The sequence below is a fragment of the Ovis aries genome, chromosome 5 (assembly GCF_016772045.2).
Source record: "Ovis aries strain OAR_USU_Benz2616 breed Rambouillet chromosome 5, ARS-UI_Ramb_v3.0, whole genome shotgun sequence".
Lineage (NCBI taxonomy): Eukaryota > Metazoa > Chordata > Mammalia > Artiodactyla > Bovidae > Ovis > Ovis aries.
The window spans coordinates 15,872,172-15,897,869 of NC_056058.1; the positions used below are offsets into that span (position 1 = coordinate 15,872,172).

A 25,698-nucleotide genomic window follows, 5' to 3' on the forward strand; every position below is an offset into this window, starting at 1 on the left:
TTGCCCCTTCCTGGGCATATGAACTGGGGTGAGCGGCTTAACCTCCTATTTCCTCATCCGTGAAGTGCGAAAGCCAGTCCCACCTACGTTTTAGGGTTTTAGAGAAGACGACGCGAGAGGTGAATAAAAGACCAGGCTTGTGCAACGCAATGAATCAACGTTAGCTATTATTATTATTCGCTGTCAAAAGGCCTGGGGGCCCCTCCCCCTAATGGTGAATCGAGAAACTGCGCCCAAAACTAGTGGGAGGGACCTTCGGCAGGTGCACAGAGCGCGACAGACTGGGGGCCCGCCTTCAGTTACGCGGTCCTTATCCCCAACCGTGCCTGGGACTCCTCCCCAGGCAAGTCCGGAGAGAGCAATTTTCTCGGTGTCCGGATCAGGTCGGGGCCCCTTTAAGACTTCCTGGAGAGCCCCGAGCCGCGGGGCCGAAGGCTGCCCTGGGTCAGAGGGGAGGCCCCGCCTAGGTGGGTGGGAGAGGCGGGACGGGCGGGCGCAGCTTTTGCGGCTCTGGCCAATAGGAAACCGACTTTGCAGCCGCCTGGCGCGTTGATCTTCCGTTTCCCAGGCTGAGTGGAACCGAGAAAGGAGGCGCACGGGCGGGATGACAGCACGGCTAGATATTGTGCTTCAGAGGCCGCGTAGGGAATGTAATTGGAACGGGCGTGCTGTTGCAGGCCTAGATGGCGCGGAGTTGGTCCATGAGAACGTCTAGGAAAAAAGAGAACTTTAGTTCCTGATGAAAATTAGTAGAGGCAGGAGGTCAAGTGGAAAGGGATTACGTAACCCAATCCTGGAGATCTCCTTACCTCGCCTCCTTGGGCAGAGGGTAAACTGAGGCACGTAGAAAGGAGCTACGAAACCAGACCTGAGATATTGCTCTCTCCAGCCACTCCATTTCCAGAATGAATGTGGTGCTCCCTAGGTTGTGCTGATACCGGGACATCCCTGACCGCCCCCCACCAGCTCCGCCCTCAGCCCCCTCCCCCCCAAAGCGGGTCGGGGGAGGAGAAGCAAGTTCTGGCGCGGGCGGCGACGGCTAGCAGTCACCGCCTCCTACAAGTGCCGGAGCCCGGCAGGCAGCGCAGAGGCTGCGGTGGCAGTGGCCGCGGAGCTGGCCCTGCAGGGCCCCGGGGGGGGAGGGGGAGCCGTCAAGCCCCCGCTGAGGCCGCCGCTGCCGGGCCTCCCCTCCCCCCCGGGCTGGCGCCATGCGGGGGGGCCCGGGCGAGGCCGAGCGGCGTCAGCGCTGGGGTCGCCTCTTCGAAGAGCTGGACAGTAACAAGGATGGTCGCGTGGACATCCGCGAGTTGCGCCAGGGACTGGCCCGGCTGGGCGGGGGCGATCCGGACCGCGGCGCCCAACAGGTACCCCCGCTGGGATACCCCTCCTGATGCGCGGCGCTGGGCCCAGTTGGCGCCTGGTAATCTGAGCCCCTGAATGGAGCGCCAGGAGTCGCCCGTGACAGCCTGTGCTGGACTCCAGGACCCGTGCCTAGCTTGAGCGTCCCTGTCTCTTTGCCAGTGCCCGCCCGTGTCCGGGCCTGACGGGATCGCTCAAGACAGGACCACCGAGGCCCCAGGCCTGCAGTTCAGGCTGCCAAACCCAGCCCCCTCCTCCCTCTGGGTGGAGGATGTCTGCCAGGGAATGGGGCCACGTGCGCTTTACTGCCCACTGCCCGGGACACACCCTCCTCTGAACTCTTTGCACAACCCAGAGACATGGCCTGCACCCACCTACGGGAAACATGCCCTCCCTTCCCTCCTACCCGGCTCTGGGCACCCACTACTCTCCCAGGCAGCTGCCCCAGACTCTCTGTTTACATTCCCTTCCCTGTCCTTTCTAAGACTTGGCTCAATGCCCCAAGTTTTCCCAGCCAAGGACCCAATCCTATCTGAGGCTGCCCTTCGCTGGGGATGCTCCTATCCAAGCAGGAACTTGACCTCAATCCCTCTACATCTGAAGACTCAAATGCCACTGGACTGTCTCCATAGCACCCTGAAACCTCCAATCACCCTCCCACTCTACAGATGGGCAAACAGAGGCCCAGTGGATGCTCAGTGTGGTTGTGTCCTTGTCACCACATTGCCCAGTGCTGTCTCCAGTGAGAGCTCTTGAAACTGCCATGCAGACAAGTTTTTAGAAGAGACAGCTGGAAGGACAGGCTTGCAGAAACAAGAGCCCAAGTCCACCTATCTACTTCCCAGCTCTGTAACTTTGGGCAAGTTACTTGACCTTGACGAGCCTCATTTTGCTCGCCAAGAAAGTTGGACGACTGCTGTCCACCTCACAGACCTACCATGGCCTTGGGCATCTTGTTGAGGGGAGAGCCGATGGCAGACTGATGGGCCCAGGCTCCTGGGACATAAGCTTGTTATGCCCTACATTGTGGGAGCAGCTTAGAGGAGCTCCCTCTGACCTTTCTCCCTGCCAGGGCATCGCCCCTGAGGGTGGCACTGACCCAGATGGCGGCCTTGACCTGGAGGAGTTTATCCTCTACCTGCAGGAGCGGGAACAGCGCCTTCTACTTCTGTTCCACAGTCTGGACCGGAATCAAGATGGTAAGGCCCAGGGATGGGGCTGTGGGGCCCTTGGAGACCCCAGTGGGGTTAGAACTGGCAGTGCCAGGAGGAAGCGGGGAGGGCCGCTTCTCCATGATGACTCACAGGCTATTTCGGGAGCTCTCCTCACCCTCAGCTAGGTGGTTCTGGGCCCAGCTGGCCTATCCCACCTCCTTTTCCTAACGGGGTGGGACCCTATTATTTATAAGTCTTATTATTTGTGGCGCAAAGATTCCCCTCCCCGCATTGCTCCTGGATTCCCTGTGAGACAGAGCCACCCCCATCGTATTTTCTGGATGTCCAATGTGGCCTCAACTCCCTGTGGCATGGGGACCCCAATAATTACCCCTGGACTTAATCCTTCATTCATTCAGCAAATGCAAGTCCCTCTCAATATGAACCAATTCCACCTCTCTGATCCCAGTGGGTCAAGGGCCCCTCCCCACAACCCTGCCACACACCTCACCTTGGGTTTCTGCGTGCCCTGGTCTTGTTAGACATCCCCAGTCCAAGCTATTCTGGTCCTCTGACTCGAGGTCCCCTCCTCGGGCCCCCTCCCCAGGTCAGATTGACGTCTCTGAGATCCAACAGAGTTTCCGAGCCCTGGGCATTTCCATTTCGCTGGAACAGGCAGAGAAAATCCTGCACAGGTGAGTGGCTGGGTCCACAATCCCAGGTAACTCAGATCTCCAAGACCCCCTTAGCCACCTCAAGCCTCTGAACCCTGGACCCAATCCCAGGGAGGGAGTGGAGCTGAGATCTTGGGCCATTTGCTTTCCCACTCGTAGCCTCAGTATGCCCCTCTGTAAAATGGGGGGCCTTGCAGTGCCAAGGAGCTGTGTCTCCTCCCCAAACCAACTAGAATCTCTCACCTCCCTCAACTCACCTCCCTGCCCCAGGCACTGATTCTGTCCCACCTGTGCCCCTCCCCCCACCAGCATGGACCGTGATGGCACCATGACCATTGACTGGCAGGAGTGGCGTGACCACTTCCTGTTGCATTCGCTGGAGAACGTGGAAGATGTGCTGTATTTCTGGAAGCATTCCACGGTGAGGTGGGGGTGACGATCCCAGCCTGATGGTTGGGACCTCTCTTCCCCATGGCATAGGGGCAGGAGCTGGATCAGCACTCTAGTGGGAGGAGCCACTGGGAGCAGCCTGAGTGTGAGGTTCTGCTCTCCACTTCCTTCATCTGGGGCTCTGGGACTGATGGGAGCTGATGGGAGCCCTTTAGACTTACTGCAGGGCTTTGGGGAGGTAGGCAAGAGAGGGCTCACCAGATGGGGCCTCTGGTCTCCCACCCTCTACCCACGCAGCTCTCCTTCTGCTGGTTTCTAGTTCTGCCCAATAAAGAATTCTGCTGCTGAAAAGACAAGTTAGGAAGCCACTGTTTTTGGAGGGTCTGATGAGATCCATTAGAAATTGAGGGAAGAAGTGCTCTGGATTGTCATTTCTGGGGTGGGAATCCCTGAGTGATGCTTCTGATAGGATCTGATGGCATCTGGAGGGGATCCATCCTTGGGATCTGCTGAGAATCTCTTGAGAGATCCAGAGATTCCCACCCTGGGAGACCTATGAGGGTCTTGGTTAAGAAGTCCACAAGTGAAGATGCTAGAAGACATGATCTCTGTGGGAGAGACCCCTGGGGATCAGGGGGAGACCCCAGGAGAGAGCCACTGGGCTCCTGATATGGGGAGCCCCTGGTAGGATCTTGTGTGGCCCTGGAGGAATCTTCTGGAATCCTTCTGGAATCCTAATACCCAATCCTTATCCTTGGGTGGAACCCTGCCTAGGGATTTCATTAGCCCTGGAGGGATCTTTATGGAGCAGAGGCTTGAATAGGAGGCTTTGATGGGATTTGGTGGAGGTCCCCAGGAAGGACATTACCTCTCATGGAGACTGCGGGGCTAGGTCGGGTAGGGATCCGAGAGAGATCTCTTGGATTGGTGGACTCTCTGGGTATCCTGGAATTCATGGCGGAGACACCCCAGTTTAGAGCAGAGTCACCTCTCCCCAGCCTCAGTGGGTCATGACACCCCCAGCCTCTGCATCCCCAGGTCCTGGATATTGGCGAGTGCCTCACTGTCCCAGATGAGTTCTCGGAGCAGGAGAAACTGACTGGCATGTGGTGGAAGCAGCTGGTGGCGGGCGCAGTGGCGGGGGCTGTGTCCCGGACAGGCACAGCCCCTCTGGACCGCCTCAAGGTCTTCATGCAGGTGAGAGGCCCCCGAGAGACCCACCCCCTCCTTTCCCAGGCCTGGACCTCTGGAAGGGACCCCAAAGCCACCTGTCTCCCCCCACCCAGGTCCACGCCTCCAAGACCAACCGGCTGAACATCCTGGGGGGCCTTTGGAGCATGATCCAAGAGGGGGGCGTGCGCTCCCTGTGGCGTGGCAACGGGATTAATGTGCTCAAGATTGCACCTGAGTCGGCAATCAAGTTCATGGCCTATGAGCAGGTGGGGGCAGGTGTGGGGAGGCATGGACTGTAGACATGGGGTCTGCAGGATTGGCCTGGGAGTGGGGGAATGTCTGCGGGTCCCTGGGAGTGGGCATCTGCTCCCCTACGGGTCGCCCCCAGCAGGGCAGCAGAGGGGAAGTTCAAGCCCACGGAAGGCTAAGCCCTGAGGTCCCGCCACCTCTGTGTCTCCTCAGATCAAGCGGGCCATCCGGGGGCAACAGGAGACGCTGCATGTGCAGGAGCGCTTTGTGGCTGGCTCCCTGGCGGGCGCCACAGCCCAGACCATCATCTACCCCATGGAGGTGAGGAGCAGCCCTGGCAGAGACCTCATGGCACTGTGGGAGGTCTGCAATCACCATTTCACTCCAAGGTGTGAAGTGGGATGATCTACTTCACGTTGATCCACTAAGCAATGGGTGATCACTTTGTCTCTTCCTGATTCAGACTCATTACAGCAGTGCTGTTTCTTGTGTAGCTGGTCTGGGCATCACAGATTGACATGTGATTTCTGGGGACAGTAGTGGTTTGTTGGTTTGTTGTTCAGTCGCTCAGCTCAGTCATATCTGACTCTGCGACCCCGTGCACTGAAGCACACCAGGCTTCCCTGTCCTTCACTATCTCCAGTTTGCTCAAACTCATGTCCATTGAGTCAATGATGCCATCCAACCATCTCATGCTCTGGATGAGAAGGGCCCCCTTCTCCTCCTGCCCTCAGTCATTCCCAGCATCAGGGTCTTTTCCAGTGAGTCAATTCTTCACATCAGGTGGCCAAAGTACTGGAGCTTCAGCATCAGTCCTTGCAATGAATAATCAGGGTTGATTTCCTCCGGGATTGGCTGGTTTGATCAGTGTTGGTTTAACTGTTTAAATAACAGTTGCGGGGGCCAGCCATTGATGGATATGCCTCTTCTAAGGATCCTGGTTTCCAGGATGCTTGTCCCCAAGGGAATCATTTCCAAGTGAAACCGTTTTTGGAGAAATCATTTCAAGTTTCAGGTTGTACCAGGCATCAGTTAGGATTGAGTGATAGAAAACCTAAATCACATAAATGAAGTCCAGAGGTGAGCAGTCCAGGGATGGTATAGTGGCTTCAGAATGTTGGAGAACAAGACTCTATCTTGTTCTACCACCTCAGCATGTGGCACCCTCCTTATGGACCAAAATGGCTGCTTGTGCTCCAGTTACAACATCCACATTCCAGCCAAGAAGGAAAAACAAAGGAAGGCACAGCTCCCTGACCTTAAGGATGCTTTCTGACAGCCTTGTATCCTTCTTCACCTTCATCGGCTAGGACTCAGTCACATGGCCACACACCTAGGGAAGCTGAGAAATGTAGTCTATATTTCTAGAGGCTGTGTGCTTGCTGAAAATAACAGATTCTATTGCTAAGGGTGAAGATAACAAGATATTGGGAGACGGTTAGCAGTGGGTGCCACATGCAACCTTAACAGTTTGTCGGTATAGAGTTTGGAGGCAGAAGATAGATTCTAGAGCAAGTGATTCTTTTAATTCAGTTATTCTCAGGGTGTCTCCACCCAGCTGTCTTCATTCCTGGATGTTGTGATTCCAAAGGCAGCTTTTCCAGGGATAATCAGGTTCTCCCCAGGTGCTGAAGACACGGCTGACCCTTCGCCGGACGGGCCAGTACAAGGGGCTGCTGGACTGTGCGTGGCAGATCCTGGAGAGAGAAGGGCCCCGTGCCTTCTACCGTGGCTACCTGCCCAACGTTCTGGGTATCATCCCCTATGCGGGCATCGACCTGGCCGTCTATGAGGTCTGTGGCACTCCCTTCTCTGGGGTCTACTCTCCCTGGGGTCTGAATCAGTTGACCTCCATCGCTACAGGTGGAGAAGCAAAGCACCATGGGCCATGGGATCCTGGGGAACCTTTCCAGGCATTGCATCCCCACCCCTTGCGACTCTTCCACTTCCTACCACAAGAACCTTCCATCTGTAGTTTGGTCTTCCCAGGTCTCAGGACACGTGAAAGTTGGGGACCACTCCAGCTCAGAAAATCAAGGGAGCAGGCAAAGATGAACTTCAAAGATGCCCATCTCCTCCCTTCAAACACGCCTCTACCTCCAAGCTAATGTTATCTTTAAGGCCTGCCCATTTCAGTGTCCATCGTCATGATAAAATCCACACCCCATGGTCAGCATCTTGGGACATTTATCAGGAAAGGAAGGAGCTGGGAGTTTTTGCCGTTTCTCTTCCAGGGGCCTCATCCATTGCTTCTCCCTTCTCCTGGCAGGATCACCAGGTTCTCCCAATTACCACAGAAGTCCCCAGGCATCCCTGCCCCAATGTTTGTATCCAGCCCAGCTCCCTGGGTGGGCAACCTGTCCAGTTGCCAACTCAAAAGGGCCCTGGGCTTGGCTGAATGCTTTGCTGTTGCCATCTTGAATTTGTTTTCTTTTTCTTTCTTTCTTTTTGGCTGCACTGGGTCTTCATTGCTGCACTCAGGCCTTCTCTAGCTGTGGCATGCCAGGGCTACTGTCTAGTTGCGGCGCACAAGTTTCTCACTGCGGTGGCTTCTCTTGTTGCAGAGCACAGGCTCTAGGGTGCGTGGGTTTCGGGGGTTATGGCACTTGGGCTCTAGATCTCAGGATCAGTAGCTGTGGCTCACGGGCTTAGTTGCCCTGTGACATGTGGGATCTTCCCGGACCAGGGATCAAACTCATGTCCTTTGCACTGGCAGGTGGGTTCTTAACCTCTGGACCACCAGGAAAGTCCCATCTTAAAATTTTCAGTAATCTTTGAACAGGGGACCTCCCTTATTTTTATTTCCCACTGGGTCCCACAAATGACATAGCTGGTCCTGATCTGAGATCCCCCATACATGCCAACCCTACCTGCCCTGCCAGCACCCAGCGTCTACATAGCCAAATGAGATAAAGCTTCATTCATTCGCTCATTCGTTTGTTGGTTTAGCAACTGTTTCCTAAGCATCCATCAGTGCCTGGCACTGTGCTGGCTGCTGCATCCAAGGTTGTTGTTCAGTTGCCAAATCGACTCTCTGTGACCCCATGGACTGCAGCACACCAAGCTTCCCTGTCCTTCACTATCTCCCTGAGTTTGCTCAAACTCACGTCCATTGAGTCAGTGATACCATCCAACCATCTCATCCTCCATCACCCCCTTCTCCTCTTGCCCTCCATCTTTCCCAGCATCTGGGTCTTTTCCAGTGAATCAGCTCTTTGCATCAGGTGGCCAAAGTATGGGAGCTTCAGCATCAGTCCTTCCAATGCATGCATTCAAAGAGTACAACATAATTCTTGTCCTCCTGGGATGCCCCTCCAGTGAACAAAGAAGGCAGTAAACCAGCAAGTAAATAGTTTCAGATCGTGAAAAGTTCTCAGAAGACAACAAAGAGAATGTGTAATCAAAAGTAGCTGTGGGCAGGAGTGGGGCATTGCTGGGAGTGCCTCTGAGAGGTGGTGATGGAGTGATGTGCTGAATATATATCAAAAGAGAGTGTGAACAAAGCAGAGGGCACAGCCAATGCCAAGGGCCAGACACAGGAATGAATTTGGTCTCTTGAAGAAGTGAAAGTCTCTTTTTTTTCTATTACAGCTTATTACAATATATAGAATGTAGTTCCCTGTGCTATACAGTAGGACCGTGCTGTTTATTTTATATACTGTAGTTTGTATCTATGGGACTTCCCTGTAGCTCAGATGGTAAAGAATCTGCCTGCAGTGCAGGAGACCTGTGTCCGATCCCTGGATCAGGAAGATCCCTTGGAGAAGGAAATGGCAACTCGCTCCGGAATTCTCTTGTGGAGAATTCCACAGACAGAGGAGCCTGGTGGGCTACAGTCCATGGGGTCGCAAAAAGTCAGAAACGACTGAGCTACTGACACACACAGTTTGTATCTGCTAATCCCAGACTCCAAAATTATCCCTCCCCCTTCACTTTTCCCTTTTGGTAACCATAAGTTTTTTTCTGCATCTGGAGTCTTGTTTCTGTTTCGTAGATAAGTTCATTTGTATAGTATCTTAGACTCCACATACAAGTGATATCATATGGTGTCTGTCTTTCCCTGTCTGACTTACTTCACTTAGTAGGATCATCTCTAGGTCCATCCCTGTTGCTGGAAATGGCATTATTTCATCCTTTTTTATGGCTATTAGTCCATTGTACCATCTTACATGGTACTTATTTCAGTAAGTACTTATATGGTCAGTGGACATTTAAGTTGTTGCCCTGTCTCAACTATTGTGAATAGTGGTACATGTAGCTTTTCAAATTATAGTTTTGTCCAGATATATGCCCAGGAGTGGGATTGCTGGATCAAATGGCAGCTCTGTTTTTTTAAGGAACCTCCATACTGTATTCCACAGTAGCTGTACCAATTTATATTCCCTCCAAAAGTGTAGGAGGGTTCCCTTTTCTCGACACCCTCTCCAGCATTTACTATTTGTAGACTCTTTAATGATGGCCAGTCTGACCAGTGTGAGGTGATACCTCACTGTAGTTTTGATTTACATTTCTCCAATAATTAGCAACACTGAGCATCTTTTCACATTCTCATGGGCCATCTAAATGTCTTCTTTGGAGAAATGTCTTTTTAGGTCTTCTGCCCATTTTTTTATTAGATTGGTTGGTTGTTTTGCTGTTGAAGAGTGGAAGTCCTAAGTGGCCGGATGGAGCTGACATAGCAAGGACTCAAAGATCACGAGTTTGGGTTTCTCCCAAAGGTGATAGGAAGCCATTAAGACTCCTGAGCAGAAATAAGACACAACCTTATTTCATTCATTCTTCACCCTAAAAGGGATTTCAGAGGTCTAAGTAGTTTGAGAAGCCCTCTTGACATTTCAAGATCTTAATTAGTCTCTTAAAGACTCTAAGAAGTCCTGCAGAAACATGATTTACTCTTTTTTAAGTAGAGTGTTGGCCATACTTATCCAAGTATCAAAACCTCTTTTTAACATGACTGTTCTTAAAAACTCATTAAACACCTAGTTGGCTAATGCAGCTCTAGCCCCAAAGTCAGTATAGTAAACACTTCTAATTTGCCCCTTCCACACCCAGACCAGACATCACCAATCCATTACCACACTTGAGTCTCTCTCAGCACAGTTCTGGGAAGCCATTAGCAATGGATTAAGATTGACTCAGGAAATGCAACCGATGAGCCTTTCCAGTCCCAAGGTCAGAAAAAAGATCCTGGACTTTTTTTTTTTTTCCCCAAGGCCTCACAGAAGGCTTCGGAAGGGATTGGCCAAGAGCATAGCTCTGGACTTGGGGGTGACTCTGAATGCTGTCACCTTTATCTTGTGGCTTTGGGCAAATAACTTCCCTTGAGCCTCAGTTTCTCATCAGTGAAATGGGGATAGTAATTGTTAGTCATATCAGTCATGTCTGACTCTTTGCAACTCTACAGACTGTAGCCTGCCAGGTTCTCTGTCCATGGAATTTTCCAGGCAAGAATACTGGAGTGGATTGCCATTTCCTCTTCCGGGGGCCTTCCCGACCCAGGGATCAAACCCACGTTTCCTGATTGGCAGGGGGATTCTTTACTGAGCCACCAGAGAAACCCATAAAATAGATCTGCTGCTGCTGCTAAGTCACTTCAGTCGTGTCCGACTCTGTGCGACCCCAGAGACGGCAGCCCACCAGGCTCCCCCATCCCTGGGATTCTCTAGGCAAGAACACTGGAGTGGGTTGCCATTTCCTTCTCCAATGCATGAAAGTGAAAGTGAAGTCACTCAGTCGTGTCCGACTCTTAGCGACCCCACGGACTGCAGCCCACCAGGCTTCTCTGTCCATGGGATTTTCCAGGCAAGAGTACTGGAGTGGGGTGCCATTGACTTCTCCATTAAAATAGGTCTAATTGGGCTAAAATCAAGGTGTCGGCAAGGCTTCTTTTCCTTTAGGAGGCTCTAGGAGGGAATCCGTTTCCTTAGATTTTCCAGTTTCTGATGGCCCACGTTCATTGGCTCGTGGCCCCCTTCTCCATCTTTAAGGTCAGCAACATAGCCTCTTCCCCCACCTCATGTCTCTCCCGTGTCTGTTTCTGTCATCACATCTCCTTCTCTGACTTTTAGAAGGCGACATGTGATGACATCAGGCCCACTTGAAAGCTCTAGCATAATCTCCCACCTCCGGATCTTTAACTTAATCCTATTTGCAAAGTCCCTTTTGCCAAGGAAGGTATCCTATTCACAGATTCCAGGGATTAGGGCAGGAACAATAGGGGGGCCATTATTCCACATACCAGAGAGGGTCTGTGTGAGTGCGCACAGTTGCATCTGACTCTTGGCAATCCCATGGACTGTAGCCCACCAGGCTCCTCTGTCCATGGGATTTTCCAGGCAAGAGTACTGGAATGGATAGCCATTCCCTTCTCCCCAGAATCTTCCCCACCCAGAGATCAAACTCAAGTCTCCAATATTGCAGGCAAATCCTTTACCATCTGAGTCATCAGGGAAGCCCAGAAAGAGTCTAGGTGAGGTTTTTTTTGTTTGTTTTTTGGCCCCATGGTGCAGCAGGCATGTGGGATCTTAGTTCCCCGACTAGGGATGGAATCCAGGCCCCCTACATTAAAAGTCCTCAATCTTAACCACCAGACCACCAGGGAAGTCCCCTTTAGGTGAGGTCTAAGCAAAAGCCTGCTTGGCTAAGACCAACTATCACAGGATACAGAAGCCAGCCAGCAGGGTCCTGGTGTCACCTAGCTCCAACCCACCCTCCTTCCTTCTCCACCCCTCCCAGACCCTGAAGAACCAGTGGCTCCAGCAGTATAGCTACGACTCAGCTGACCCGGGCATCCTCGTCCTCCTGGCCTGTGGCACCATCTCCAGCACGTGCGGCCAGATAGCCAGCTACCCACTGGCCCTGGTCCGGACCCGCATGCAGGCCCAAGGTGAGGCCTGGGTGGGACAAGGAGACAGGGAAGGTCTCACAACTCGGGCCCATCTCCCCATCCCCCAGCTCTTCCTCCTGAGAAGGCAGAGTCCCAGGCTGGGATCCTCCTGGAATTTGGATTGGCCTTGACTCAACCCCTGACTTTTCTCTGGGCCTCAGTTTACCCTTTTGTGACACTGGAATGGGAGCCCTTTATCCTAAGCAGGAGAACAGACACAGTCAGTACTGGGTGAGCATCCCAGCGATCTCAGTTGGGAGGCAAGCTTTCTGGGCTGGTTCTTTGAGTTCTAATTTGCAAGGCTGGGTTATAGCCAGACCAGGGAGCAACAGGGCCAGGCTACAGGCTACAGTTGTTCTATTGTGTTTCTCTGGATTGGTTTTTGAGGTTATTTTTCTTTTTTCTCCCCCACTACTATCCCTCAATTTTTTTTTTTTTTTTTGAGAATTTCTATGGGGATTTTAGCATTTGTGTGTTGGGATTTTTGCCAGGGGTTATCTGCGCATAACACATATATAGTCTCCCAACTCTCAAAGGGCTTCCAGGCTGGAGAGGAAGGTGCTGAATAAATCATCCCAAAATTAAGTATGGATTTAGGGTTGAATGAAGGGGAGGGGAAAAAAGCCAGACTCAGACTTGGGGCACCAAGGAGGGCTCCCCTGAAGAGCTGGTTTGGGATGGAGAATGGAAGGATGAGTCAGAGTTTAGCTGAGAGAAGGAAGGGATGGAGCTCCAGGAAGAGGACACTTCTGTGCCCTCTCCCACCTCCCCCTCCACACATACCTGCTCTGCTTCTCATCATCCCCAAATGGGGCCCTCCAGATTGGGGTGAAAAGTTGAGCAGCCAAGTCCAAGGCTAGTAGAAGCCCCAACGTGGAGTAGTAGGTCCCACTGTTAGTCCCTCTTGCTGCAATGACCACCTGGCCCAGCCCTGGTGGGGGTGGTGGGGAAAGAGGGGGAAGTGAGAGGAGGACCTCTGGCCTTACCTGACCTCCCCACCCCTCCCCAGCCTCCATTGAGGGAGCCCCCCAGCTCTCCATGCTGGGTCTCCTCCGTCACATCTTATCCCAGGAGGGCGTGCGGGGCCTCTACCGGGGCATTGCCCCCAACTTCATGAAGGTTATCCCTGCTGTGAGCATCTCCTATGTGGTCTACGAGAACATGAAGCAGGCCCTGGGGGTCACGTCCAGGTGAGGGACCCAGAACCTACCCCTGCACCCCCAGATCCCTCACCTCAATCATGATGTCCCCCCACACCTGGGCCACTGGAGACCGACAAGACAGCCAGTGGATCCCAGGTCCTCCCCCCACCCTACCATTCAAACCACAGGATCCCCATACTCCAGCCACTGGATCCCACGTTTCCCTGTCCCCTCACCCCCGTACTGAGTGCTGGACCTCCATGTCTTAACCACTGGATCCCCCACAAGCCAGCTAATGGATCCTGACACCCCAACCACAGCAGCACCTACCCAGTATCTAACCGCCCCCCCCACCAGCTGCCTCAGGCACCGGATCCAGTGTCCTCAGGCAGTGCTGGATCCTAGATCCCCAGCCCTAGACTGGCAGATCCTAGATCCTCTGCTTCAAGTCCTGGATCTCCAAGCTCAACCACTGGACTCTGGATCTCAAGAAACCTCAGCCACGGTATCCTGACAATGCGAGGCCTAGATCCTGGGACCCCATCCACTGGATCCTGAATCCTCTCCCTCTAACCACTGGATTCCTGAATCCCTTTACCTCAACACAGGGTCCCAGATCCTGCTGCTTCAGCTCCCCAATTCCCACATTTCAAGCATCATTCCCTCAACAGCCCCAACCATGGACTCCAGATTCCCAAGCCCTCATCTGCCAGATCCTCACTCCTCAAACCACATTCTCGAGAACCCGATGGCAGAGGAGCGGTTCCAGGCGACTACAACTGTAGGACCCCAGATCTCTGCATTGCAGGCACTGGACATTGAAACTTCACCCATAAGAGGCGGACCCTGCCACCTCTAGGCACTGGGTGCCAACCCCTTAACCCCTGATCTCTGACCTGAACCCTCCCAGGCACTGGACCTTGAAAACCCAGAGCCCCCAGCTAGCTCCCACTAGGCCAGTCAGCACCCTGGATCCCACACACCCCTGTTCCAGACACATACCAGAGACCTTCCCCCATGGCACAAACCCCACAGTCTATGGAGCCTGCAGGAAGCACAGGTCCCAGGCTCCCAGCTTGAAAACCTACAGGATGTGCCCACAGTCCTGACACAGCTGACGCTGGCAAGGGGAGGAGACATCCCTCCCAGGCCCTGCAGAGACGCTGGACCCCCAGCTCCCTAGCATGGACATGCCCCTAGGCCTGGGGCAGGGCCGGGGTGGGGGGAAGGGCGTGCTCAAATGCTCCTCCAGCACTCTGTTGGCCTCACACCCTCTTCCCACCTATAGGCTGATCACAATCCCCAGAGCCTGGCTCCCTCTCTCTTAGGGCCGGCAAGCAGGCAATCTGAAGCTGGGAACACATGAAGGGGACCCCACACGCACACACACCCCAGCACTGCCAGCCCCTCCCCAGGCTTCAGAGTTGGAAACCAAGGATGCAAAACAAAGCCCCAACCCCCTAAGCTCCCAAATTCACTCCAGGTCTATTTTTCTACCAGAGAGGAGTTGACAACCCATCCCCCCTACTTACCCCAGCCCCCCACCCTGTACATTCTGCACTTTATATTTGGATGCTGAGCTTAGTATCACTGGGGAACCCCTCTCTCCATTCCTTCCAAGTCCTTGGGGAACCCCACTCAAGGACTGTGAAAGAGGAACTGGGATGTTTGGGGGATGGGAGGACCCACTCCCCTAATGCTTCCACCTCCTCCACCTACACTGCGCCCCATCTCCCTGCCTGTGCCCTGCCTGTGTGTGTTATTTCGAAAGAAAAGAACAAAGGAATACATTTTCTAAGCTCTTTCATTGTGGTTTTTACTGAAAGGGGGTGGGTGGATATGGGAGCACCTCTAACTATTCACAGGGAAGACACATGGGTTGTCATCCATCATTCACGGAGACCAGGAAATGACTCCATGAGCCTCAGTTTCCACATCCGTAAAGTGGGTGCAGGGGCAAGTCCACATTCAAGAGCCCTCCTAATTTGTCCTGTATGTTTTTCTAATTACACAAGTGTGTCCTTTTCCTTGGGCTGCTGTAAAAAGTTATCAAAAACAAGGGGCTTAAAACAACAAGAAAATTAAATATTTTTCTATTGTGGTACAATACACGTTACATAAAATTTACCCTTTTAACCAATTTTAAGTGTTCAGTTCTATGACATTAAGTACATTATATTGTCATGCAAGCATCCCCACCATCCATCTCAAGGACTTTCTCATCTTCCCAAACTGAAACTCTGTCCCCATTAAACACTCACTCCCCATCCCCTACCCCAGCCCCTGGGCCCACCATCTACTTCCTGTCTCCAGATTTGACTCCTCTGGGACCTCCTAGAACTGGAATCATGCAATTATTTGCCCTTTTCCGTCTGGTTTATTTCACTGGGCATCTTGTCCTCAAGGTTCATCCATGTTGTAGCAGGTGTTAGAATCTCCTTCCTTCTGAAGGCTGAGTAATATTCTATTTTAGCGCTTCCCTAGTTGCTCAGTGGTAAAGAATCCACCTGCCAGGAGATGCAGGTTCGATCCCAGCAGGAACCTGCAGGAGACGCAGGTTCGATCCCTGGGTCGGGAAGATCCCCTGAAGAAGGAAATGGCAAAGCCCACTCTAGTATTCTTGCCTGGGAAATCCCACGGACAGAGGAGCCTGGCCGGCTACAGTCCATGGGGTGGCAAAAGTGTGGGGCACGACTTAGTGACTAAACAACGACAACAGCAAGGGTGGTCGAGGAGAAGGTAATGTTTGAAGAAAGAGTTTTAAATGGTGAGGGAGGGAGCCATGGGGATGCCTAGGGAAACAGCATCTCAGGCAGAGGGCACAGCAGGTGCAAAGGTCCCCGGGCAGCATCATGCCTGGTGTGTTGGAGGAACAGCGAGGAGGCCTATTTGCAGCAGAGTGAGCAAGTAGGAGAGAGGGAGAAGGGGAGGGCCGGGAGGGGATGGGGCAAGTAGAGCAGGACTTTGTGGGCTGCGAGGAGGACTTGGGCGGGTAGGTGGAAGCCCTGGAGGGCTGTGCGCAGAGGAGGGGTGGGCCCTGACTCAGGTACTCATGCGCGCCCTCTGGTGGCTGCTTCAGGGAAGACAGACTAAACCGTTAGGTCTGGAGCAGGGGGAACAGGGGTGCAGGCCACTGCGCTGGTCCAGGTAAGTGACAAGGGGCTGGACCAAGGTGGTAGCCATGTACATGAGAAGAAGCAGTCAGATTCTCGATATACTTTGAAGATTAAGCCCACGGGATGTAGTGACAGACTGCACAAGAGAGAAAAGGAGGAATCAAGGATGACATCGTGGGTTTTGATCAGACAATTTGGACAATGGAGATGCTCCCAACAAAGACCCTCACTGGATCCTATTGACAACGCTGTGCGGTAGAGTCAGTCATGACTTCCGATCTCCAGATGGGGAAACTGCCGCTCCGAGAAGTAAAGCAGGTACCCCAAGGGCACACAGCAAGAAGAGTCTGAGATGGAATCCAAACTCAGGGCCATCTGACTTCAAACCTATGCCCGTGTCACTTCAGGGACTGACGGTGTGTCTCTCTCTCAGAACTCTAAAGGCTTCCCCTTCTCCCCCACTTCCATCTCCTGTTGACGTGACAATGAAAGGCAGTGTGTCAGTTTCCTGTGGCTGCTGTAGCAAAAGACCACGAACTCAGTGGCTTAAAACAACACATTGTTGTGGAGGTCAGAAGCCTGACATGGAGCTCACTGGGCTAAAATTAAGCTGTCAGCAAGACTGGCCCCTTCTGGAAGCTCCAGGGGAGAATCAGCTGACTGGCCTTTTCCAGCTTCTAAAAAGACCACCTGCATTCCATGGCTCGTGGCCTTCTTCCTCGCGTCCTCAAAGTCAGCAACAGCCTGCGGAGTCTTTCTCACCTCCAATCCCTCTAACGCTGACCCTTCTGTCTCCCTTTTCCCTGTTGAAGAACTTGCAAGATTACACTGAGCCCCTATGGTGAATTCAGAGTCATCTTTCCATCTCCTCATCAGTTGATTAATAATCTGAATTCTACCTGCAAATCTAACCCACTCCCTCTCCCTTATATTGCCATGTAACATAACACATTCGTGGGTTTAGAGCGATTGGGATCTGGACCTCTGGTGGGGTGGGGAGACACTCACTCTGTCTGCCATATGCAGTGAGGTCACAAGGACCACTGTGACCTCATCATCCCCTGGGACCCAAATTTACAAAGCACCCCTCCCACACAGTTGCTGGATGGGCCAACCTCTGGCCAGAGATTTGAACCTGAGTGTCCTGACCCTCCAGCTATGATGGGAGCCCAACCAGAGCAAGCTCAGAAGCCCAGCTCACGGGTCCGGACCCTGTTTAAGAGGGTCAAGGCCTTCTTCACCAAAACCGGTCCCCCACCCCCACCCCCACCCCCCTCCCGGAACCTGGGCTGTACCCACGTGTACGGGTACGTGTTTGGGCACCTGGGGGAGAGAGAACCGGAGCATCCCCCATCGCAGCAGGTGAGCTTGGCAACCACAGGCCCTGAAGAACCTGCAGCTGGAACTGTAGAGGGAGCAGGTCACCCTACCGGCCCGCTCTGGATGCCCCACTCCCCTCCAGGCCAGCCTGGGTGGAATGCCACCTGGAAGCTGTGGGGATCAGGGCAAGCCTTGGACTGGAGCCAAGGGGGAGGGGAGGTTCTAGAGATGTGTCAGGAAAAGGACCTCCAGCCTGAATGAGTGTGGGTAGGAGCTGGGTCTGTCCTGCAGGTGCTGGACACAGGGGAGCAGCTGATGGTCCCCGTGGATGTCCTGGAAGTGGATAACGAGGGAGCCTTGTGGAAGTTCCTCCTCTCGGGAGCCATGGCTGGGGCAGTGTCTCGCACGGGCACAGCCCCTCTGGACCGTGCCAAGGTGTACATGCAGGTGTGTGGGGACTATGGCGCTGGGGCCATTGGGCTGGGGATGGATGGAAGTGGAGCTGATGGAGTTCAGGGAGGGGGTGAGTATGTAAATCAGAAAGAGGGACAAGGGTAGGGTTGGGAGTGGAGCTGGAGTTAGAAGGGGCAGGACTTCCCCAGCAGTCCGACAGTGGTTAGGACTCTGCGCTCCCACTGTAGGAGGCACGGGTTTGATCCCTGGTCAGGGCTTGCTAGGTGGCGCTAGTGGTAAGAACCCACCTGCCAATGCAGGAGACATGAGACGTGGGTTCAATCCCTGGGTTGGGAAGCTCCCCTGGAGAAAGAAATGGCAACCTGCTTCAGTATTCTTGCCTGGAGAATCCCATGGACAGCTGGTGGGCTATAATCCATAGGGTTGCAAACTGTCAGACATGACTGAAGCGACTTAGCAGGGAACGAATATCCCACATACCAAAAGATGGGGGCTGAATGGAGATGAGGTGAAGGGCTCCTCAGAGGGCTGACGCAGACTCCATATTTCCAGGTCTACTCCTCCAAGAAGAATTTCATGAATCTGCTGGGAGGTCTCCGGAGCCTGATCCAGGAAGGGGGCATCCGTTCACTCTGGAGGGGCAACGGTATCAACGTGCTCAAGATTGCCCCAGAGTACGCCATCAAGTTCTCTGTCTTCGAACAGGTAGGGGGGAGGGGATGATCTGCTTTCCCCAGCCCCACCCTCAAGCCGTCACCTCTCTGGTACCCACGACCCCCTAAAGCTCAGATTTTTATCCAAAACATACTTAAAATTTTTTTTTTTTACTTATTTATTTTTGGTGGCACTGGGTCTTCATTGCTGTGCCTGGGCTTTCTCTAGTAGCGGCGAGTGGAGGCTCCTCTTTGCTTTCTCTAGTTGTGGTGTGCAGACTGCTCATTTCGGTGGCTTCTCTTACTGCAGAGTAAGGGCTGTAGGGCTCTTGTTGCAGAGTAAGCCCCATCTAGGGTACGGGGCTCAGTAGTTGCGGTGCCTGGGCTTAGTTGCCCCGAGGCACATGGGATCTTCCCACATCAGGGATCAACCCACGTCTCCTGCCCTGGCAGGCAAATTCTTTACCACTGAGCCACCAGAGAAGCCCCCAAGGCATATTTTAGTTCTCCAGGTCCCACACCTCTTCCCCTGGGTGAGTTTCAGGAAGGAAAGGAGGCTAGTTCTCACATTCCTCTCTCCCATCCCAGTGTAAAAACTACTTCTGTGGAGTGCACGAGTCCCCACCCTTTCAGGAACGTCTCCTCGCTGGCTCTCTAGCTGTGGCCACTTCCCAGACGCTCATCAACCCCATGGAGGTAAGAGTATCTGCCCTACAGAAGATGAAGTAAGATGATTGGGTGGCAGCTGCTAGGGCTTCCTCCTTCCCTGCCCCCTCCTCCTCTTTATCGTAAGACACATACCAAAGTTGTATTCCAGATGGCTTACACAGTCATCTCAACACTATTTACTGAATGGGTCCTCTCCTCTCCATCACCAATGACAAAAGATGCCACCTCTGTCATTTACTAAAATTCTTATATGCACGCATGCTCAGTTGCTTCAGTCGTGTCCGACTCCTTGCAACCCCAAGGACTGTAGCCTGCCAGGATCCTATGTCCGTGGGGATTCTCCAGGCAAGAATACTTGGTGGGGGGAGATCCCCCTCCAAGGGATCTTCCCGACCCAGGGACCGAACCTGCAGCTCCTGCACTGCAGGTGGACTCTTTGCTGCTGAGCCACTGGGGAAGCCCCAAATTCCTGTATGTCTTGGTATGTTTGTTTTGGTGGGGTTTGTTTGTTCTGTTTTGTTGCCGTTTCACCTGACACATGGGATCTTTAGTTTCCCCACCAGAGATGGAACCTGTGCCCCCTGCAGTGGAAGCTGGACCACTGGACCACCAGGGAGGTCCCTGGGTTTACTTCTGACCTTTCTCTTCTTGGGTTCAATCCCTGAGTCAGGAAGATCCCCTGGAGAAGGGAATGGCAACCCACTCCAGTATTCTTGCCTGAAGAATCCCCATGGACAGAGAAGCCTGGTGGGCTACAGCCCATGAGGTCGCAGAGAGTGGGACATGACTGAGCAACTAACACTTTCACTTTTTCTCTTCTTATCACTTGGGTTCTCTTCATGCACTTCTAATTCTCTTAAATTTTAAATGATCTAATTTTTTTTTTAATGAGTAGACTTTATTTTGTAGCAGTTTTAGGTTTACAGAAAAATTAGGTAAAAAGGGCAAGAGCATGCCTATATATCTTGGCTTACATACGAAGTTTCCGCTATCATTAACAACTTGAATCTGGGTGGTACATTGGTTACAACTGATGAGCCCATATTGATACATTATTATTAACTAAAGCCCATGGTTGACATCAGGGTTCACCCTTGGCGTTGTGACTCGCTACGGGTTTTGGCAAACGTATGACATGCAGCCACCGTAACAGCGTCACGCAGAAAAGTTCCACTGCCCTAGTAAGTCATTGTACTACACGTGTTCACCTCTCCCTCCTTCCTCCAGCCCCTAACACCCACTGATCATGTTACTGCCTATGTAGTCTTGCCCCCTTTTTTTCTTTTGGCAGCATCCCGTGGCATATGTTCAACAAGGTATTTAAACCCTCACCCCCTGCATTGGATTAGGGTCTTAACCACTGGACACCCAGGGAAGTCCCAGGCTTGATATTATGTCTTATTATTCTCCCTTCTTTACTAGTTTTTCAGGCTATTCTCTATTGATTTTTTTTTTTTTCCTTTTAAAATGTTAGAAGTAATCTGCCTTGTTCAGAAAACAAAACCACACACTGGTATTCGTTTTTTACTCATTGACTCTAAACTCAGATGAGTTTAGAGATTATTGCCATCTGGTGGCTCAGATAGTAAAGAATCTCCCTGCAATACAGGAGATCCAAGTTTGATCCCTGGGTTGGGAAGATCCCCTGGAGGAAGCAATGGCAACCCACTCCAATATGCTTGCCTGGAGAATTTCATGGACAGAAGAGCCTGGCAGACTACAGTCCATGGGGTTGCAAAGTCAGACATGACTGAGCGACTAACATTTTCATTTTCACTTTCTATACAATATTGGGTCTACATATCCAAGAATGCATCCATTTGGTCAAGTCTCCTTTGTCGTCCCCTAAACAGTCTTTTAAAGCTTTCTTCATATAATTCTTGCCCTTGTCTGGTTGAGTTTCTTCGTATTTTTATTTTTGAAGTATAGTTGATTTACAGTGTTGTGTTAATTTCTCCTGTATGGCAAGGTGATTCAGTCATACATATACAATCTTTAATAAATATATTAATGAAAAAATATATCTTTTCCATTAGGATTTATTAAAGGATATTGAATATAGTTCCCTGTGCTATACAGTAGAAGTAGAACCTTCTTTACCATTCTATATATAATAGTTTGCATCTGTGATGTGTTTTTATTTTGATGGCTACATAACAAATCACCACACTCAAGAGCTTTTAAAATGATACAGATTTATTATCCCATTGTTTCCCTGGGTCATGTCTGGGCACTGGCTAGTCGCGTCCTCAGTTCAGGATTTGATCAGGTGGAAATCAAGGTGTCAGTCAGTTGGGCGACCAATGAACCCATCTGAGGCTTGGGTGTCCTCTGCCAAACTCCCTGGTTGTTACCAGCATTCAGGTTCTTATGGTTGTAGGACTGAGAGTCCTCAACTCGCGCCCTGTGTTCCCCGCCCTGTGGTCCTCTCCATAACAGTTTGTTTGAGACCAACCCTAGGGAACTCCCTGACGGTCTAATGGTTAGGATTCCACACTTTTTTCACTGCCATGGGCCTGAGTTCAGTCTCTGGTTGGGGAACTAAGATCCTGAGAGAGAAGCATGGCCAACATATAAAAAACCAATCCAAGAGTGTTTCCGATCCTTCAGTCTCTTCTTCAGACTCTTTTAGAGGGCTCACCTGATTGAGTCAGGCCCACTCAGGATGATTTCTCTTGATTAACTTAAGTCAACTGGTGACACAGGAAGCTCACCTCTGTGATAACTGAGATGGATGGGATGGGGGGCAGGTGGGAGGGAGATCCAAGAGGGAGGGAATATATGTACATGTAAAGCTGATTCACTTCATTGTACAACAGAAACTAAGGCAACATTGTAAAGCAATTATATGCCAATTTAAAAAGCCTAAAAAATAAATAAAGTTAACTGGTTAGGGGTTTTATTATATCTGCAAAATCCCTCTGCCTTTGTCCTTTGTGTACCCTGAACCAAGAGTCACAGTCCATCAGGCTCACAGGTATAGACCATTTTCAAGGGCAAAGGGAGGCCATTAAACAGAGCATGTGTATAAGGGGGACAGGAACCATGGGGACCACCTGAGAACTTTGCCTACCACACACAGTGTGCTGTCTTTTGCTCAACTGTTGAGTTGCCAACATTTTCATTTTATGAAATGTTGGGCATTTCATAAAAACTCCAGTTTCTGGCTTCTTTGGGAAAACTGGCAGATCTGCCTACCTGGGGTCCAGGTAGGGCGAGTTTGGCTGGGTTAGGGCCGCTGCAGACCCCACCCAGCTCAAATCACTTCTCTCATCCTCTTTTGTAGTTTTATTTATTTTCTTGGCTGTATCTCACATCATGCAGGATCTTAGTTCCCCATGCGTGCATGTTAAGTCGCTTCAGTTGTGTCTGACTCTGTGCGACCCCATGGATTGTAGTCCACCCGGCTCTTCTGTCCTTGGGATTCTCCAGGCAAGAATACTGAAGCAGGTTGCCATTTCCTTCTCCAGGGGATCTTCCTGACCCAGGGACTGAACCTGCATCTGTTATGTCTCCTGTGTTGACAGCCGGGTTCTTTACCACTAGCGCCACCTGGGTAGCCCCCTTAGTTCCCCAACCAGGAATCAAACCTGTGCCCACTGCAGTGGAAGCATGGAGTCTTAACCACTGAACTGCTGAGGAAGTCCCTCCCTCACCCTTTGGGTTGAGAGTACTTACAGGCCAAGGCAGCTGGGTTTGAAACCCAGCCATGTGCATTCTTGAGCAGTTGCCTCCTGTGCTGGGGAGTCATTGAGGCGATTAGCTCAAATAAGCTGTCTTACTCCTCATCCTCCCCAGGTGCTGAAGACGCGGCTGACCCTGCGCCGGACTGGCCAGTACAAGGGGCTGCTGGACTGTGCCAGGCAGATCCTGGAACAGGAGGGCACCCGTGCCCTTTACCGTGGGTACCTCCCCAACATGCTTGGCATCATCCCGTATGCCTGCACCGACCTGGCCGTCTATGAGGTGTGGGTCCTGCAGAGGGGTTGGCAGGGGTGGTGTGAACCCAGGCCCATGGAGAGCTTCCTCCTGGCCTTCTTCTCTCCTAGATGCTCAAGTGTCTCTGGCTGAAATCAGGCAGGGACATGAAGGACCCTAGTGGCTTGGTCAGTCTGTCGTCTGTGACACTGTCCACCACCTGTGGACAGATGGCGAGTTACCCGCTGACTTTGGTGCGCACCAGGATGCAAGCCCAAGGTCAGCTTGGCCCTTTTAGCAACCTCGCATACCACCACCCCTTGCGTCTACTCTCTGAACTTTCTCATCACCCCCCAAACACACACACAAACTGACTCCCAGACACTCCATATCTGATCCTGGCCATCTCTGCTGACCCCTGAACCCACCCAAACTTACACTTACCCCCAAACCTGATCCCAGTCCCTTCAATCAACCCTACATATCACTAAAATGAACACCCAGCTCCCAAAGGACTCCCACAAACCCTGAATATGACTCAGGCCCCCATACTGATCTCAAGACATATAGTTCCCAAATGACCCCCAACTTGTCCAAATCAGACTCAGGCCGCACCTGGCGCCAAAAGGCAAATCATTCCTAAATATTCAAAAACTGACACTTAGACATTCCCAAACTCATAACCACCTCCCCCAATATCCTGGGAACTCCCCAAATGTGCCTCCCACAAATGGGCTCTCAAACCCCTAAACAAATCCTCAAATACCCAAAGAGGTTCTTAGCTTACCACCCTCAGCTTGAAAATGTCCCCAAACTACCCCTTAGCACACTGCAAAGCTCTAGCAGATCTTTGTTGTTGTTAGTTGCTAAGTTGTGCCTGACTCTTTGTGATCCCATGGACTGCAGCCTGCCAGGCTTCCATGTCCTTCACTATCTCCTGGAGTTTGCTCAAACTCATGTCTATTGAGTCGGTGATGCCATCCAACCATCTTAGCCTCTGTTGCCTCCTCCTCCTCCCACCCTCAATCTTTCCCAGCATCAGGGTCTTTTCCAATGAGTTGGTCAAAGTACTGGAGCTTCAGCTTTAGCATCAGTCCTTCCAATGAATATTGAAGTTGCAATGTTTTCTAAGATGTTCCCTAAAACAAACCCTGAAAATTTCTCACTCTCCGTAAACCGACCAATTTCCTCTAAAAGGCTTTCAAGCTTCTTTTCAACTAACACCCCAGACCCTCTGCTCCTGGCTTCAGTCCCCATCTCCCAACATTCCAGCGCCCGACCCTCCACCCCCGCCCCTTGATGCCAAGTCATCTCTGGCCCAGGTCCTGAGCTTGCCTCTGTCCCCACAGACACTGTGGAGGGTTCAAACCCCACCATGTGTGGAGTCTTCCGGAGGATCCTGGCCCAGCAGGGCTGGCCAGGGCTGTACCGAGGCATGACCCCCACATTACTGAAGGTGTTGCCTGCAGGCGGCATCAGCTACGTGGTGTATGAAGCCATGAAGAAGACCCTGGGAGTATAAGCAGTGAACTAGGCGACATACCCTGGGCAGAAATGGAGGGGAAGATCCAGTGTCTCCTGGCCCCAAAGGGCCTTCCAGGCTCGGGACCGAAGGCAGACTTTTCAGGAGAAGCAGGCTGGTTGCCTGGGTCAGAAGATTCCTGGTGCCTCCTCCCCTGGGTGCAGCCTGGGACTAGTCTGGACTCCAGTTTGGCTTGCTACGACTTGTCCTGGTTCCAGGGCAAAAGGGTGAACGTGGAGACAATGAGGAATAAACAGATGGTTTCTGCTGGCCATGTCTGGAATATCTGGGTTCAGGAGGGCAGCTGGGGATCTGGATACCTGGGTCCTGTGGAGGGTGGGGGGAGGAGGGAGGAAGGGCGGGAGTACCTTGGGCGTCTTAGTCTTGAACGGGAATTGGAAGCCTGGAAGACGCCTAGGTCCAGAAGATAAACTGAGGGCCTAGATCAGAGCTTGAAGCTCGGATCCAAGGACCTTATGTGAAGCTGGTGTAGGGTGTCGAATTAAGAGTCTAGGATCCCTCGGTGCTGGGAGGAAATCTAGACCCTTGAGTTGGCAGGAGAGCTGGTTCCATTTCTGGAAGAGAAGTAAGCACTCGAGATCCCTGGATGGAAAGAGGAGAGGGTATGAGAGGATCCCTGAGTTTCCTCTTGCTTTGGGGCCACCCCACCCCCGGAAGCACCCGTCTCCAAGGCCTCAAGCAGGCCACGTGCCTGGCTTACCCGGCCGGCGTCCGGGGACTCTAACCCAGACGTCAGGCCTGAATTCCTGCAGCCGGTGGCCAATGCCCACGTCGGCTGCCATTCAATCCGGTTCCGGCTAATCCCCTCCCGGCTTCTGGTGGCTGACTCCGCCCCAATGCAGCGGCGCTTCCACTAGCTCCCACCAAAACGGGGCACCTCCATTTCCTTCATTGTCATTTGCCTAGGGTGAGGTCAGTCACCTTACACCCTCCCCCGCCACTCAGCCATTGGCTTAGATGACGGGACTAGAAAAGGATTCTGGTTAACGCTAAAGTAACTCAGTCCTAACGCAAGCGCATCACACCGACCTCGCCAGA

At 52.3% G+C, this 25,698-nt stretch overlaps 2 protein-coding genes and 1 long non-coding RNA gene across 7 annotated transcripts; 2 read left to right on the plus strand and 1 right to left on the minus strand.

Annotated features, from left to right (window-relative positions):
* Positions 1 to 1,041: 1,041 nt before the first annotated feature.
* SLC25A23 (solute carrier family 25 member 23) lies at positions 1,042 to 14,829 on the plus strand. Of its 5 annotated transcripts, none has more exons than XM_027969785.3 (11): positions 1,042 to 1,364; positions 2,432 to 2,558; positions 3,121 to 3,208; positions 3,497 to 3,608; positions 4,616 to 4,774; positions 4,864 to 5,016; positions 5,213 to 5,320; positions 6,625 to 6,792; positions 11,735 to 11,885; positions 12,895 to 13,075; positions 13,385 to 14,829. In XM_027969785.3, exons 1-11 carry the CDS (start codon positions 1,209 to 1,211, stop codon positions 13,539 to 13,541), a joined length of 1,560 nt encoding a protein of 519 aa, XP_027825586.1. In that variant the 5' UTR covers positions 1,042 to 1,208; the 3' UTR covers positions 13,542 to 14,829. The 5 variants fall into 5 exon arrangements, with proteins under 5 accessions (XP_027825586.1, XP_027825587.1, XP_042106017.1 ...); XM_027969786.3 differs by having other exon boundaries at positions 13,699 to 14,829; XM_042250083.2 differs by having other exon boundaries at positions 12,957 to 13,075; positions 13,699 to 14,829.
* Positions 13,549 to 24,909, plus strand: SLC25A41 (solute carrier family 25 member 41). The gene is made up of 7 exons (XM_004008574.6): positions 13,549 to 17,505; positions 17,755 to 17,910; positions 18,430 to 18,582; positions 19,119 to 19,226; positions 22,998 to 23,165; positions 23,249 to 23,396; positions 24,467 to 24,909. Exons 1-7 carry the CDS (start codon positions 17,302 to 17,304, stop codon positions 24,637 to 24,639), a joined length of 1,110 nt encoding a protein of 369 aa, XP_004008623.3. The 5' UTR covers positions 13,549 to 17,301; the 3' UTR covers positions 24,640 to 24,909.
* On the minus strand, positions 21,378 to 25,459 carry LOC105609861 (uncharacterized). The gene is made up of 4 exons (XR_001040307.5): positions 25,361 to 25,459; positions 25,008 to 25,242; positions 24,661 to 24,847; positions 21,378 to 23,337 (listed from the first exon to the last, which is right to left on the minus strand). It is a non-coding gene; the product is annotated as an uncharacterized LOC105609861 (long non-coding RNA).
* Between the last annotated feature and the right edge of the window lie 239 nt (positions 25,460 to 25,698).